Below are 17,512 nucleotides of genomic sequence, written 5' to 3' on the forward strand. Positions count from 1 at the left end.
GAGTCGCAATTGAATCTGTCTCCACAATACCCTGAGGCAGGGCTTTCCGGATCCGAACCACTTGCTGCATTTTCTTTTCCTCATGTCACCATTGGTTCTTTTGCCATGCATCTTATATTGATGTCCTTTGGTTCTTGACCCTTCCACCAATGGGAACAGTTTCTCTCTGTGTACCTTGTCTAGATCGCTCATTATTTTGAGCACCTCTATCAAATCTCCTCGCAATCTTCTCTTCTCTAAGGAGAGAAACCCCAGCTTCTCCAGTCTATCCTTGAAACTGAAATATCTCATCACTGAAGCCATTCTTGTAAATCTTTCCTGCACGCTCTCTAAGGCTTTCACATCCTTCCTAAAGTGCACTGCCCAGAAATGGGCACAATACTCCAGTTGAGGCTTTATCAGTACATATAAATTTTCAATATAACTTCCTTGCTTTTGTACTCTATGCCTCTATATATAAAGCCCAGGATCTTGTATGCTTTTTTAACCACTTCTCAACCTGCCATGCCACCTTTAATGATTTGTGCACATGTACCCCAGATCTCTCTTCTCCTGCATCCCTTTGAAACAGAGTTACCTTTAACCCAGACACTCCTCACGACACACAAGTGAATTGAACTGTCCCCATAAGATATACGATGGTACATTTTCCTGTTTACTAAGCTGGTGACTTCATTTGGAGAAGACACCTTATGGAAAATGGAAAAAGCTTGCTGGTACATGGAGATACTTTTTATTCTTTCAAGAGATGTGGCCATCACTGGCAAGACCAGCATTTGTTGCCCATCCCTAATTGCCATTGAATTGAATGGCTTGTTAGGCCATTTCAGAGTCAACCACATAGCTGTGGGTCTGGAGTCCCATTTAGGGAAGACCAGTTAAGGACAGCAGATTTCCTTCCCGAAAGGACATTAGTGACCAGATGGGCTTTTATGATGATAGTTGTCATTACTGAGACTAGCTTTCAATTCCAGATTTATTAATTGAATTTCAATTCCACCAACTGCCATAGTGGGATTTGAACCCATGTCCACAGCACATCAGCCTGAGCCTCTGGATTACTAGCCCAGTAACATTGTACCCCACTGTCTCCCTTTATGCATAAGAATGTCCATGAAAAAAAGGGAAATGAGACACCATTGGGGAAACTGGTGTTCACTAAATTCTTAAGGTATTGTGAACTCGTTCCCCACCTCCCCAATCACAAGCAGCACTACTTCCTGACAAAGCCACATTCCAAGTTTGGACCTGAGTCATTTTGTTGGGATAGAGGAAAGGGGGCTTTAATGTGCACTGAACTGTGTAATACCTGACATGGAAAAGCTTGTTGCTAATACTGGATGATCACAATGGGATCATTTTACATGCATTAGCAAGAACAGTCCTTACAGCAATGAACAAATAAAAGCAAAAGATATTGCTCATAGAGATTTCTCATAGTCAACAAGAATTGATTTGTTGATAAACTTGCAGCTAAATGGCCTGATTATCATTAAGCCTTCACTAGGGGCATTGCAAATGTGCATCAGTGGTACAAAGTGTGCTGATGGTTGGCATTAGCAGGAGTAACTGGTGCAACAGGCAATAGAAAACAGACCCGAAGCTGAGTAAAACCACTTCATAAAGTTTCCAGGATACGCTATTAAAAAAATAATAGATACCCTGGAGGGATTTGCAGGCAACAATCTTTGTTTTTTTTTGTGGTATATGACATCATCTGAAACTCGTTACTGGTCTGTTGGCCGGTAATTACTCCCAGGTATTCTCTCTGCATTTCACTTGGTGTTGGAGCTCCTTCATATGCTCAGACTTCATTCTTGGAGCACTCTGCTTCTCTGCTTTGGTGTGGCAAATGGAGATAATTGAAAGCAGCACAAGGCTGGAACATCTTGTTCATTGTTTGGTGTGGAGCAGCGATGGTCTCTGCGAGCCTTGGATAAGTCAACAATCATCCTTAAAAGCAAGCCCGAAATGTCCAGAAATGCCCAGGGGCCAAGTTGATTGATAGTTTGACCTATCTGGTGGGCTCCTTCACCACAGTTTCTCTCTTTTTATGATTTCCACTGATCTGCTGTGCATTTTCAGCACTCTCTGTCCACCATTTAGATTTCCAACATTCATGGTTTTTCTTTATACCCATATTGTTGTTTTTCAGTGCCAGCCTTATTATGCTGTCTGGAGTCCATGGTGCCCTTTCCCTTGGCATTCACTTTCCCATGCTTCATCCATTACACATGGTGCTCCCTCCCCTTCAGCAATGGAAGGTCAACTTCTGCACAGTGAGCGTTAACTTTTCCCTAATACTTCATACAAATATTTGAAGATTAAAAGTTCTGCAATGCTTTATCCTGGAGCATTGCTTCAAGAAATTACAGTCCCAATATTAAAAAATACTGGGAGATGACTGGGGACCGTGGAACAATGCTCTGACACTCAGCAACTTTGGAGTCCCAAGGCTGAGTGTTACACCCAGCCAGACACAAAACAGAAAAGATAATCCAAGTTCATCTAAAAGTTTATTTAAAATTGAAAAGCAATCCAAAGAAATCATTATATTTCCGTAAATCCACTGGCATTATTAGAAATACTTGCTCACATTCCCTAACAAGTTTCCAGTTCATATCTCCTCAGGAAAGTAAAAATAAGACATGCTTTCCTTTTTTGAGAAAATGAAAGTTGGAGCTAAGCACAGAAATTGAAGTCTTTTTTTCATATATACACCTCAATCTTGGTTTCACATTCTCACTGGATTTGTTTTTGATTTGAGGAACATGGTTGATTTTGGCACTGCCTGCCATACTGGCCTTCTCACATTTACAGGGGTATTACAGGGAAGTCATGCTGGCAGGAGTCATGGATTGGAGAAACGGACTATTATGAATGTGCAGCAGCAACAACAATAGCTTGCATTGGTAGGAAACCTTTAACACAGTAAAACATCCCAAGGCATCTCATGGGAGAGTTATCAAGCAAAACGTTACACCGAGCCATGTAAGGAGATATTAGGGCAGATGACCAAAAGCTTGTTCTTAAGAAGCAATTTACACTTAGATAGTAGAGAGAGGGAGAGGTTTAGGGAGGGAATTCCACAACTTAGGGCCCAGGCAGACGAAGGCACGGCCATCAGTGGTGGGGCAATGGAAATGCAGGGCATGCAAGTGACCAGAACTGTCACCTTGAAACTCTGGTCCAGGCTCCCTAGAGGTGCATTTCGCTATTACAGAAAACGAGTTTTATTCCACAATACTCACCATCAAAGATATTTATCCTTCCATCTCCTCCACAGGCCTGGGTGTGATCACCAAAGCACACATGGTTGCATTCCGTGCTGTTTGCCTCTCCGTGTTTCCAGTAATCAGCATCATTCCCACAGAAACATGCATACCCAGACTCCATGCCAGCAAGCTTGAACATTAAATTAAGAATGGTAACAATGCAGATATAAAACAGAACAGCTGTAGCTATTTTATAAAAATATATAGAGGATGTTTCACACAAAGCAATGAGATAGCCAAATGTTATGCAACTCATCTTTCCCAACATGTTTTTTGTTTAGAATCGCTTACTGTTCAACACTTTCTCTGTCTTCATCTCTTCGTTTCTCTCAATTCCCTCCTTTCCCCATTCCCCATTAAAAGAGAGTGACAGTGAAATCAGTTTGGTGTAGAGGAGGCAGACGCAACTGGCAGTGGAGTAATAGAATGTTGCCTGGTGATATTAACTAGTAAAAATAAACTTGCTAGAATCAAGGGAAATTTTTTTTCCATAAATGCTTGTGTTGCTCCAGATATTAGAGTTGGTCCCACACAAAGGTGCCTGTGGTGTTCAATTTGGCAATGCTGCCCAAACTGTGCAGCTCCTGCTCATGAGGAATGAAAGCAGTTCAAACGTTCACCACTGAGGAATCAAAGGCTTCTTTAAAACGCTCCCATAACTAGTGCTGCTTGTGAACTTATTATAGAAACATAGAACTGGATTTAATGGCTGTGGAGGTGGGCCTGCCCATGGCAACCCCACCATAGCTATTCCTGAGAGCCGCTAAGTGACTTGAATCAAATCAGGTGCTTACTTGCCTGACGTCAGGGTTCCCCGAGCCTCCCAGGACAGATGTCCCACCTTCAAGAACTGCCAGCCAATCAGAGGTTAGCAGCTTTTCAGTACCAGCAGCACCATTGGAAGTAGTGGCCACTGCTGGAAGTGCAGGAGAATCAGGATGAGGAGCAGCCGTGAAGGCCATGGAACCCAGGTAAGTGGACCTGCCTCGCCTGGGCAGGTCAGACAGGTCCCAGTAACCCAGGGGGGGAATGGGTGAAGGGGTCAGTTTGAAAGGTGGGGGTTGCCCTTGGTGAGGTGCCTTGGGTGCCTGAGCAGGAGGACCTCCTACCCCAGGTTGCAGACCCACCAAGGTATACCCAGTGGCCTGCCCACATCTTATGCTCACCCTAAGGGGCAGCCCCCCTCCTCTGGCCACTGGAATTCTACCAGTTATTATTAGCTGTTATTACCATGAATGGTCCACTTAAAAGCCTCAATTGGCCTCGGGTTGGGAAGGCAATCTTGACTTTCCCTGCTTGGACTTAACAGGATGAGTCGGGAAAATGATGGGCACTCCGTCCCGTGCCTTCCCGTCCTACTGAGTGGCTCCCCCTCTCCTCCCAGCTCAGTCCCGGGAGGGCATTAAGTTCCACCCATGGCAAATTTACAGTATGGAGGAAGGGCATTCGGCCCATTGCATCTGTGACAGCTGAAGTCCTTTATGTCCACTTGAGCAGCCCGCTGTTATTCTCCTGTCGTCTATAGCTTTCTCCCTCACTGTGAAACACACAGCCAATCTTTATATCATCTTCAAACTTCTTAAACATGCCCCCTATATTTAATTCTAAATCATTGATATATACCATGAAAAGCAAGAGACCTAGTATTTTGACCTGCAAACTCCACTGGAAACAATCTTCCAATCACAATTAAACAAAATCAACCCTTTGCTTCCTGCCAAGTTGAGCCAATTTTGGATCCAAATTGCCACTTTGCCTTGGATCCTATGAGCTTTTACTTTACTGCCATGTGGGACCTTATCAAATGTTAAAATTTATGTAGACTACATCAAATGTACTACTCTCATCAATCCTCTTTTACCTCCTCAAAAAATTCAATCAAGTTATTCAGACTTGACCTTTCCTTAACAAATGACTGCCCTTGATTAATGTGGGCCTTTTTAAATTGTGCTCTATCCAGAAATTTTTCCAATCATTTGCCCACCACTCAGGTTAGGCTGATTGGTCTGTATTTACTCAGTTTATACCTTCCACCCTATTTAAACAATGGTGCAATGTTAGCAGTCCTGCAGTCCTCCAGCGCCAGAGAGGATTGGAAAATGAGATGGCCCATGTGTTCCTGGTTGCCCATATTTATCTCAATGCATTACTTTAAGGCAGTGGTTCTTAACCTTGTTACAGTGTGACTGCTCAATCCATTAGTGACAAACTAAACACAACTAGGTCACGACCGTCCTCTCCCCCTGCCCTGATGCACTTCCTGGTCCCACTATCAAGCTGAGATAATCCTCGCTGCCTCACATGGTCCTCACCGCTGTCATTTTGCTCTGGGAACAGAATCCTTGCCGTATGATGTGGGCTAGAGTTCCTGATCTGGCAAACACTTGTCCAAAGGCCAGGAACTTCGGCTCAAGCATGCTGCAGAGAATTCATTTCCAGGACAAGTGACAGCATTGGGTAGGATATGGAGCCTGAAACCAGCTTTGTGGAAAAGTGAACAATGGCATGCTCCATCCCAGAAGTTTATGACACCCACAAATGGAGAGCCAATGGCCTCAGACTCTCAGCTTCCCCAGTGAGGCTGAGTGAACTATATGTTTGTAAATTGATTAGAATCCGCCTCACAATACCACTAAGCTCCGCTTAAACCATTTGTTCAAAATATAATTTATTAAACAAGTTTCATATTTTACAAAAACACGAAAGGGGAGAAGAAAATAACCATTTTAGTTCTGCACCCCCTCCCCCAATGTCTCCCCCCCCGCCATACAGCTCTCAAGTCACAGGAGGTATGAATGTATTACACCAGAGTTGCCCAGAATCCCAGTAGTCTCAGTACCAGTTTGAGTCTCAGAATTGCCACCCTGTCACACATTTAACCAGCTCTTTTCATTCCAGCTTAAAATTATTTCCTTACATATTCGCTTTAGTAGTTCATTAAAATTAATTTAAAAGAATAAAACGCCCTTTACCTTGAATCGCTTGCTCCTGCAAAACTTAATGCAGGTCTGGATGGTCAGCTTGTTGGAGGTTTCGCTACTGCCTGATAAAGGGGGTGGGTCACCATTATCTTTAAAACAGCCCAGGTAACCCGGCACTGAGGAAAAACAGAACACATTAAATTGGCACTAAGTATGGCACTTTTAAGACATAGCAACAGGAGATGGCTATTTAAATTAATTGATTAAAATTTAGTGTCCCTTCATTTGAGACTGAGTTGGATAAATTTGTGTTATGTAATGGTATTGAGGGATTATAGAATAAAGGTGGGAAAATGGACTTCCAGTCATGACCCAGTTGAACGGCAGTGCAGACTCATAAGCTCAATGGTCTATTCCTGTTCCCAATGTCTGACCTTGATTAAACTCAGTCTCTCTTTGTTTGACTTGCATTCTCCAAATTTTAAAAGATGGGAGAGAGAGAATTATCTCAACTTCTCCTTTGCTGAATTTCTTTTTCCGTCCCCATTTCATTCTTGCAACCAGCAGCACCCATTCCCACACCACCCCCGCCTTTCCTGAAGACAAGGCTTCATGCTATATCACACTTGCACAAGCACCCACAGCCTTGTAACACCACTGCCTCTGAGTCAGAAGATTGTGGATTCAGGTCCCAATCCAGAGACCTGAGCACAAATTCCAGATTAACAGCCCAGTGCAGTACTGCGGGTGTGCTGCCTTTTTCAGAGGTGCCATCCTCTGGATAAGACGCCCTCTCTGCTCCCTCAGATGAATGTAAAAGATCCCATGGTGATATCTTGGAGAAGAGCAGGTGAGTTCTTTCCATTGTGTCCTGGCCAACATTTATCCATCAACCAATATCACAAAAACAGATAAGGTGCTCATATCATATTGCTATTTGTAGGACTTTGATGTGTGCAAATTAGCTGCAGTAATTTCTACATTACAACGGTGACTGCCCACTTCAAAAAGTGCTTCACTGGCTGTAAAGTGTTTCGGGATGCCTTGAGATGATGCAAGATGCTACATTGGTACAAGTCCTTTCTTTCTGTCATTTTTAAGACAAGTTAATCCACCAATAGAGCCCAATCCTATTTCCTGTGTTCATAAATGTTAAGGAGTTTGATAGGGATCACCTTATAGTGATGATGAGATGGACCTCCAGGCTGGTTTTCCCCTCCTTAGCCCACAGATGACCCCAAATGCTGCTTCAGGTAAGCTCAGCTGACTCAACACAGACTTGGGCCAGGTATTCAATTGGTGCGGGTTGTGGACTGGAGACGGGCAAGCGCACAATTTCGTGCCACCAGTCTCTGTGCCAGTTCATTGCCACGATCCTGACCCTGAGACATTGTTAATGAGGGCAGCACAGGATTGGACTGGTCACCTGCCACTTCTCAGTGGGCAGCCCATTCAAGCCAATCATTGACAATGCTCGGTCCTGTTTCCATGCCAACTGAGATTTCCAGTTGGCAATGCAAACTGCCCACATCAGCCTGGACCATGTCCAGGTCAATGTTGTGAACTTAGGTCATGATGTGAAGAGTGGGCATGATGGTCACATAAGGGACACCCCTCCTGATCCACACAGCTGCTGGACCACAGCTACGACCACTGGCCATCCCATGGAGAGGTTGCCACCTACACGATCGCAGCCAGACAGACGTGGCCATTTTAAATTTTAAGAAAAGACTGATCTCTTTGAGGAGGCCTCCATGTTGAGGCATCATGAATCTACAGCTCTGAGTGATTTGTCAGTGGAAGAGCTCCCCTTGGCCATCCAGCCTCTGGACGCCGCCTGCTGTCTTGAATTGGTCAACGGGCCAGTTACCTGCCATTAACTGGCCTAGCGATTTAAAAATCCCGGTGGTTTATCTGGAATAGGATCAGGGCCTAAAACTGAACAGGCAGCTGGGTTCCCAACCCAGAATTGAAAATCCCACTCCTGCTTGGCCTCTGTGGGCTAGTTCTGTAGCGTAGTGCACTGAGACATTGGGGAAACTCAGATGCACCAAGCTTTGATTGTGAGTCTGCACGTGAGCAAAACACAAGAAACATTTACAAAACTCCACTTGCTCTTTATGGTCGCTTATTTCCAACAGTACTCCCCAGAATGATCTTTGCTCGAATAGCTCGGGGAGTAAATGACAATTTGGCTTACTCCAGACTCAGTAAGATAGTCCGACAGAGAGCACACTTTAATTAAATTTTTAAAATCATTGATTTGTGCAGTTACTTTAATCCCCAATTAGCAACATCTTTGCAACACATCTGTGTGAAGGAAGTGGGAATGACGCATAACCAGCATCACTGTGCTGCACCAGGGACACATCCGAGGCTGGTAACTGACCCCAGAGTTAAGAGTGGAGGTGTTGAAAGAGAATGGAGAGGACATCGGAAAGAGTCACAAAGATGATACGGCGGATAAGAACATTCATTCTCAAAATTAACTAGGGAAACATGGCTTTTATTCCCTTGAGTATAAAGTATTCAGGGCTGATCTGATTGAGATAGTTAAGATGTTAAATGGATTTGATAGGGTAGGTGCAGGGAAAATATTTCCTCTGAAAGAGAATGGAAAGGGCATGGAAAAGATCCCAGTGAAGCAACAAGGGGACATAATCTTAAAATTAGAGCCAGGCCATTCAGGAGTGAAACCAGAAAACAATTTTTCAAATTAAGGTAGTGGGAATTTGGGACTCTCATCCCCAAAAGTCTGTGGATACTGGGACAATTGTAGCTTCCAAGACTAGGATTCAGTGTTAAGTCATGGTAAGTGACTTGGAGCCAAGGCAGGTAAATGGAGTTAAGGTGCCAATCATCCATGATCTCATTAAATGACAGAGCAGAGTCAAGAGGCTAAATGGCCACTCCTGTTCCTAAAGTTAAAATCATAAGAAATAGGAGCAGGAACAGGCCATTCAGCCCCTTGAGCCTACTCTGCCATTTAAGAAAATCATGGCTGATCCTTTACTTTAGCTATACCTTCCAATACTACCCCCATCTTCCTTGATCCCCTTAGTCTCCAAAAGTCTTTTGATCGCTGGCTTCAATATATGTTCCTAGAGTGAAGCTCCATTCATCAGGACAAATTCCTTCAGTCTCATGGATGCAATTAGCTGCCAAAGGGCTCACTGATCAATCACAATGTTTTTCTTAGTTTTAATTAAAAGAAGTATGTCCTCTCCAAAAGAAAAATCTGATATAAGGTTTTCAAAATTTATTAGCAGTTTTGATTAGGGGAATTGAGTAAAAATTATTTCTATCAATCAGTGGAACTGGTGGACATAACTGTAAAATAATCACTAAAAGATCGAAGGAAGCAGTTAAGAGATTTTTTTCATGCAAAGGGTTATTAGAGTGAGCTTTCATTTATATAGCAACTTTTACATTCTCAGGTTATTCTAAAGTGCTTCCATGCCAATTGTTATAGTGTGGCCTTGTCATCTGTATATAATAGAGTTGATGTGCAGACAACTTTCTAAGTGGGAACATTAGGTTTATTTACAATGCAGCCAACAGCAGCTACACGTGTATATTCAACTCCATCTCTACCTCTGACTGTGGAGGCAGCCCACGCTGCTAACAGATTGGTTTACACATATCATGTGATCTTACATCGCAGGACTATTCTTAAAGGCACAGTCCAATATTTAACTACACTCCTTAATACACTCCACCCCCTTTAACTTTGCTGTACATATTGTATTTATGAGTATATTTAGCTCATAACATTATAATATTCACACAGGTCATGAAATTTACAAGTTTAGTCTTTCAGGTGGTTTCCTGGTTCCTGTGGAATGTCGCAGCTCCATGGCTTCAGATTCGGTCTCAGGAACCACATTCTCTGGAACTGCATGGACATCAGGTACCTCAGTGGGCAATGTGTCTTCCACTCTGATAGAGACATTGGGCATGTCAGTCATTGGTTGAGCATCTTCAACAGGAAACATTGGTTCAGTAATGGTTACAGGTGGTACAATATCTGATTGTGGTAGCTCTCTTTCTTAAATGGTCCACATGCTTACAGGTGATCTGGCCTTCCAGTTCCATGTGGTATGATAATAGTCTAGTCACTGAACTTACTTTGCCAGGTAATCATTTAGGTCCTCCATCGAAATTCTTTGCATAAACTGCTTCTCCAACAGTAAATTGTCGCTCACGACTATGCAAGTCATGCATAGATTTTTGGTTTCCTTGAATCTTCTCCACCTTCCCCATCAAATTTGGAAATATTAGGCTCAGTTTTGTCCTAAGACTGTGTCTCACCAATAACTCTGCAGGTGCTGCTCCTGTCATCATGTGGGGGGTCGTCCTGTAGTGAAAAAGAAAGCGTGCAAGCTTGGTCTCCCTTGTTAACTTTTTCATGATTGTCTACAGCATCTAGATTTCTTTCCAGAGAATGCCTTGGAAGTAACTTGTACCTCTGATTTTGTCTTCAGCATCATCATCCAGCAAGCCATTGTGAGGGACTGGAATAAAGTAGGCACAGTTCGACAATTTGTTTATTGCCTCCTTCGAGTATTTATAGGTGCTACTAGCTACCATTTTGTCTTCTCGCATCCTTCTTCCTTTTTTAAGATATGAACTCTCTCAGCTTCCTTTTGAAATCTCACTGGCCAATCAAGGTCGATTTCCCTTAACCAGTTTCAGCATAGAAGGCTTGGCTCTCTGCCTCTCAATACCATCATGGGTATCTGTGCCGATTGGCTTCTATAATGGACAGTTACTCTGCTGATACCTTTTACTTGGAATTCTTCGCCTGTGTACATTTTCAATTTGGCAGATGTTTGTTCCAAATTTAATTGATGTTCACCATTATTTAAATATCTGAAAAGTGTGTTCTCCAACTACAGTAGGGGATACTTCCATTTTCAATGGTTTGCCATTCACTTGTGCTGTAACAAATATTGGCTCTGTCTTCCCAACTTTCATATTAAACAATGAACAAATGTCAGAATGTGTAGTTTCAGGCTCTTCCACACAATAGATTTCATTGGGTTTCTTCTGTTGTTTGCAAGCCTGTTTAAATCTCTCTTTGCACTGTCTCATTATATGTCCACCTCTGTGCCAAAAGTAACATTCTACTTTTTTAAACTGCCAATCACTAAAAGGCTGATTGTTTCCTCATCGATTAAAGTTGTTCTTCGATTTAGCTGCTAAATTATTTCTTCTTATTTTTCCATTAGCGGGAGCCATTTCCCGCTTTGCAGCGGAGGCTGGCTTTTTCGCACCATTTTCAGCTGACTATTCCCACCTGATTTGGTGTACGGCACCATTTTGCGCCTCTTGTATTGCTTGTGAATCTCTTAGAGTTTCCATGGGCAACGCTATTTCTAAAGCTTTCTTAAAATCCAGATTCGCTTCAGTCAGCAACCTTCCCTGAATAGTGTTTTCTTTCACACCACACACTAAACGATCTCTGAGCATGTTGCTCAGAGTCTCACCAAACTCGCAATATTCCATTAATTGCTTCAAATTTGCCACATACCCAACAATTGTCTCACCCGGTGCGCTACTTCACGAATTGAACAGGAACCCCTGCAGGTTGACTGAGGGCTTGGGTTGAAAATGTCCCTTCAAGGGGTCCACCAGCTCTCCGAAATTCTGTGAATCTTGGGCACTAGGTGCTGTCAAACTTCAAATCAAACTGTAAGTCTTGCTCCCACAAGTATTCAAGAGGATTGTTGGCCTCTTCTCTTCTCCCGTGATTTTGTTTGCTTGAAAGAAGAATGCGAGGCGTTCTATATATTGAGACCAATCATCTGTGGCTGGCTCAAAGGGATCAATTCTACCAAATTGTGGCACTAATCTTTTGTTATTTTAAACAGACATTGATACTCACAATCTCTGGGCGAGGTACAGTACCAATTCTGATTTATCTTGATTTATCCTCATCACCAGTTTGTTATAGTGTGGCCTTGTTGCCTATTTGTAATAGAGTTGATCTGTAGACAACTTTTTAAGTGGAAACATTAGGTTTATTTACAACACAGCCAGCAGCAACAACACATGTGCTTTCAACTCCATCTCTATCTCTACACTGACTGTGGAGGTAGATCGTGCTGCTGACACATTGGTTTACGCATATGTGATCTTACATAGCAGGACTATTCTTAAAGCTACAGTCCAACATTTAACAAAACCCATAATTACTACACCAATGAAATCCTTTAGACATGTAGGCACTTTTTATAATCAATAAATGCAGCAGCCACAGCAAGGTGCCACAAACAGCAATGGGATAACTGACTAATTAAATCTTTTCAGTGATGTTGGGTAAGGGATAGATGCTACCTAGGACACTGGGAGGACTCCCTTGTCCTCATTTGAATGGCACAATAGGGTTTTTTTTAACACCCACCTGACAGGGCAAACAAGAATTTTAACATTTTAAGGATGGGAACACTATGATACAGAAGATCCAATTTTAAATTGGGGAGGAAATCAGTGCATTTAGGTTGGTAAAGCTGTCTGGCCTCCTAAAGCCTGAGGCCCAGGGAATTTTCGCACTCAGGTTCCCCAACATGGACTTCCCTCCAAAGCCCGTGGGAATGACAGCAGGGGGCAGTTAAAATTCTTGCGGGGTCAGACTGCTGGCAAGGAGCCACAGCAAAGTGTGGGGAGCATCAGTAAAGGCCACGAACCTGAGGCAATCCTGCTCCTCATGGCCAATAAAGAACCTTTAAAAATATTAAATTTACCTGGGCCTTCTGTGTGCTGGATCCATTCTTTCACTGGTGGGTTTAAACAGTGGGGTCCTTAGTTGGCCCCACAATGAAAATGATGTATGGACCCCAATGATATAATCAGGATGTGGCTTTATTACTTAAATTAGACCCCCGCTCCTTTGAGGTGGGTGTCTTTTCTGTGCCTAATATCTATCTGGTTAACATGGTGAAGGGCTGGGACACAGCACAAAGCTGCCCCTCACCATTATTTAAACCCCTCTCACCTGCACTATTCCTGCCAGATGGGCTGGAGGCAGTTAAAATTCCATGGGAACGTCTTATCAGTAATAATGGTGGAAGCAGAATTTTTAATACCTTTTCAAGAAATGGCCAAAGATTTGAAAAGAAATACTTAACCGTTTTGAGAATGAGGCAGGTGAACGAGACAAGTGTGTAGGTCTGTCAGAAAGCCAGCAAAGGTATCATGGGCAAAATGAATCCCAATGGTTAAAGACAAATGCCAGGGAGATACAAATCAAAACTCAGTAACTTAAGAGTAGGAAGGCAAATTGGCATGTTTTTCACCTCAAAGATTTGTGGAATAAGGAGCATATCTCCTATTGACAAAGTGCAAATCAAAATGCCAAATAGCTTGTCTCAAAATAGAGCTCAGTAGAATGTTGCTCAAACATGTAAGTCGTTCATATCTGCCCTTCACCAATGAAGCTATCCATCTGTTACAAGGGAGGTTGAGAGAGTAACTGAACAGGTGGGGGGAGAAGGAATTATAGAGTCATAGAGATCTTTGTAGGATAAGCTAAGGTGGTGCATGGTTGGGGTGGGTCTATCAAAAAGGCCTTTTGGGGCAATATTAGCCTTTTTACTGTGCTTAAAAATTCTTATGCTTTCATGAAAATGAGTAGTTTTTGAAGGGCTGACTTTGAAGAGTGTCATGCAATGGCACTACTCCATCTGACGCCATCAAGTTTTATATCATTACAGTGTTATATCTTAAAACAGGATTTATATTATTAGTGTGATATCATAAAGCAGAATTTATATCATTACAGTGTTATATCATAAAGCAGGATTTATATTATTACTGTGTTATATTATAAAACAGGGTTTATATTATTACAGTGTTATATCATAAAGCAGGATTTATATTATTACGGTGTTATATTATAAAACAGGATTTATATCATTACAGTGTTAAATCATAAAGCAGGATTTATATTATAGAGTTATATTATAAAACAGAATTTATATCATTACAGTGTTATATCTTAAAACAGGATTTATATTATGTATTATATCATAAAGCAGGATTTATATCATTACAGTGTTATATCTTAAAACAGGATTTATATTAGTGTTATATTATAAACAGGATTTATATTATTACCGTGTTATATTATAAAGCAGGATTTATATCTTTAGTGTTATATCATAAAGCAGGATTTATACCTTTAGTGTTATATCATAAAGCAGGATTTAAAATATTACAGTGTTATATTATAAAGCAGGATTTGAACCAAGTGATTTATGTTCCATTAAAAGCTACTTAGGTTAAAGTGTCACCATAAAATTAAAGCAGATTTCCTATTATGTGTGAATTTCAAGGGTAGCGTATTTTTCAAATAATCTCTTGCTTTGTTAATGCTGATTGATTAAGATCTGACAGGGATAAAATTCAATCACTTCAGTCCCATAGGTGCAATTAGCTGCCAAAGGATGGAACAATTGTAGTCAATGAATTTTCGTATTTTAGTTAAAGGTCTGTCCTATCTCCCAAAAAACATGGCAGGTTTCAACTGGTGAATGTGCTGACTTAAAAAGATGTGTGAGACTTAATAATCAGACCCTTGACTTTCATATTACTTGGAGAGAGCCATGAGCATCTTCTGTTAGTTGAACAGGTGCTGGCTGTGTCTCACCTCCAAATCAGAAGTTTGGGGTCATTCCTGCTCCAGAAACCTAGGGTTAGATTTTATGGCATGTATTCTGTGGGTTGGAGGTTGGGGGGTGGGGGGTGGTGGCATATTAAATATGAGGGGTAACAAGCCCACCATCTTCTCGCCCACCCCATATCTTTCCCCCATAATATGCTAGGTGGGCAGGTGCCAAAATCGGCAGCCCACGCACAATTTTAAAATAAATTAAGGACCAATTGATATTAACAAGCCAACTGACCCCTATAATATGCTGCCCATGCCAACTAGAGTGGAAGTAAGCAGGCTATATTTTTTTAAAAACACAAATTTTTTTAAAGGCAGGAAGAAGGAGGGAACAGCATTCAGGGGGATGCTCGATGCTCTTAGGGGCAACTCCCCCAAGATATTACACCCCCCCCACCCCTTATTCCTTCCACCCTGGCCTCCAAAACGGGCCCTCCCACTTCCCCACACCCCCATCCCCACCCCTCCCTAGGCTGCCTGATCCCTCCCCGCCAAAGACCCCCAACTTACTTGGGTCTAGATGCTATGGCTGCCTTCTTCGTGGACCAGATTTCAGCCCACTGCTGAATTCTGGCACTGCTGGGAAGTAGCGCTGCCGGCCAATCAGATTTGCCGGCCCCTCGAGGGCATGATATCCTCCCACTGAGGGATGGAAGTCTCACTCTCTGCCTGTTTAGCCTGATGGCAGTGCTTTATGGCTGTGGGGCAGGTTTCTTTTCAACGTGTCGATTGCTGGCTGACACTGGCAATGGGGGGGTGGTTGGTGCAGGGGAGGGCATGGCAGCAATACATGAAATCCAGCCCTTAGGTACAAAATCTAGGCTAACACTTCAGTGCAGTCCTGAGGGAGGTGCTGCTTTCAGATGAGACATTAAACTAAGGTCCACCTGCTCTCTCTTGGAGGAACGTAAAAATATTCCATGGCACCATTTTGAAGAAAAGCAGAGGAGGTTCCCCAGTGTTCTGGCCAACTTTTGTTCCTCAATCAACATCACAAAAACAAATTATTTAGTCATTATCAAGTTGCTGTTTGTGGGACAGCAAATTGGCTGCTACATTACAGTAGCTTCTACGGGGAGAATTTTCCCCTTCCGTTGGGAGGGGGGTGCGTGGGGGGGTTGTGTGGGGGCGTTCACGGACCTGATTGGCACCCTCGATCGGGTCCGCGTCGTCATTTTATGTGGGTGGGACAATTAAGGCCCGGCCAGCGTGACGTGCACAGAGGTGCCTCAGGGAGACTAGTTTAAGTTTTTAAAATCTAAATAAAGAAAGGAAAAAAATTTAAGACATGTGACAAGCAATCTAGGGACAGTGTCACATGAGCTGGGACATGTCAATGAATTTTTACAAAAATTTTTATTCAATTTATAAACACTTCATGAAACCTCAACCCGCCTGCGGGACACGCACCCGACGTCACCCAGTGTCATTTTACGCTTCGGCAAGCAGGCCCCGACCCCGCTCGCCAAGCTGAAAATTCTGGCCTACATTTCAAAAGTACTTAACTGGCTCTAAAGCACTTTGGGACATCTCCAGATTGTGAAAGGCACAATATCTTTATCTTAAACAATTGTCTTAAAACAGTAATTTTTCATATATATATTAACCAGTATACACCTGAGGAAATGAAGACGCCCTATATCAGTGAAGCATCTGTTGTTTTCTTAAAAACGTGATTGTATCTTTAACCCTTCGAGAGAGTGTGTTTATATATCCAGATGTTGTCAGGATCCGAGGGTCTCTGATGACTCTACTTGTATAAAAGCCAACTTCCCTCACTTGATGTAACATGACTGTGTCAGAAATCAAGCTGGTTGAACGAATGGTGCAACCTGATGAATATTACAACCTTTTGATTGTCTTAACAATATACCCTTGATGCTGACTTTCAGCTGATGAAATCCAGGGTCGCCTAGCTTGCTCCCACCTTCAAAATGAACAGCGAGCACCATAGGAAAGAAGGAAACTGGTAATTTATCGATCTCAATTTTTTTTAATTGGAAAATAGTTTCAAACATTTTGGTATTCGTGATAAAATAGGAATTTTAAAAGAATTAAACCTAAACCTAAAAAAGAGAAGAGAGCATTGAGATTATAGGGTGAACAGTGCAAGCAAAAATTAATTGGCAGGAGTGTCCTTGGAGATTCCAAAATCAGCTGAGGGGCAATGGAAACCCTGAATTAACACACAAATGGGGTTTTCACATCTTCTGCTTTGATGGTTGCCGAACAGGGGAATTTTTGAGGAAACTTCCAGTGAAAGCCTTCCGATTTCTTTTTTTTGTTCCGTAAGAATGTGGTCAGGTTTCCTAGCTAGTTAAAGATGTTTTGGTTTCCATTTCTCTCTGTCTCCAACTTACCTCATTGTCTGTGGATAGTAATGATGCAATATAGAGTACAGTTTCACAGACAGTGGCGAGAATGTGGAACTTGCTATCACATGGAGTGGTTAAGGCACATTGCATAGATGTATTTGATAGGGTGCTAGCTAAGTATATGGGGGAAAAGGGAATAGAAAGGTGGGTTGATAGGCTGGGAAGAAATAAGGTGGGAGCTGGGAGTGGAAATAAGGTGGAGCATTAACACTAGCAATAGACCTGTTGGGACAAGAGGTCTCTGTCTGTGCTGTAAAATTCAATGTAATG

At 42.4% G+C, this 17,512-nt stretch overlaps 1 protein-coding gene across 3 annotated transcripts in view; it reads right to left on the reverse strand.

Moving 5' to 3' along the window:
- The window catches only part of kremen1 (kringle containing transmembrane protein 1), a 253,321-nt gene that overhangs the window by 141,330 nt on the left and 94,479 nt on the right, over positions 1-17,512 (reverse strand). For all 3 annotated transcript variants that reach the window (XR_005944764.1, XM_041202488.1, XM_041202489.1), the window contains exons 4-5: positions 6,248-6,372; positions 3,252-3,405 (exon numbers count right to left, since the gene is read on the reverse strand). Coding sequence is in view for 2 of the 3 variants with exons in the window: in XM_041202488.1 (XP_041058422.1) it covers positions 3,252-3,405; positions 6,248-6,372 (279 nt within the window). In the remaining variant the exon portion in view is untranslated. The remainder of the gene's footprint in view (positions 1-3,251; positions 3,406-6,247; positions 6,373-17,512) is intronic.

This window comes from Carcharodon carcharias, chromosome 13 (genome assembly GCF_017639515.1).
Source record: "Carcharodon carcharias isolate sCarCar2 chromosome 13, sCarCar2.pri, whole genome shotgun sequence".
Taxonomy (NCBI): Eukaryota; Metazoa; Chordata; class Chondrichthyes; order Lamniformes; family Lamnidae; genus Carcharodon; species Carcharodon carcharias.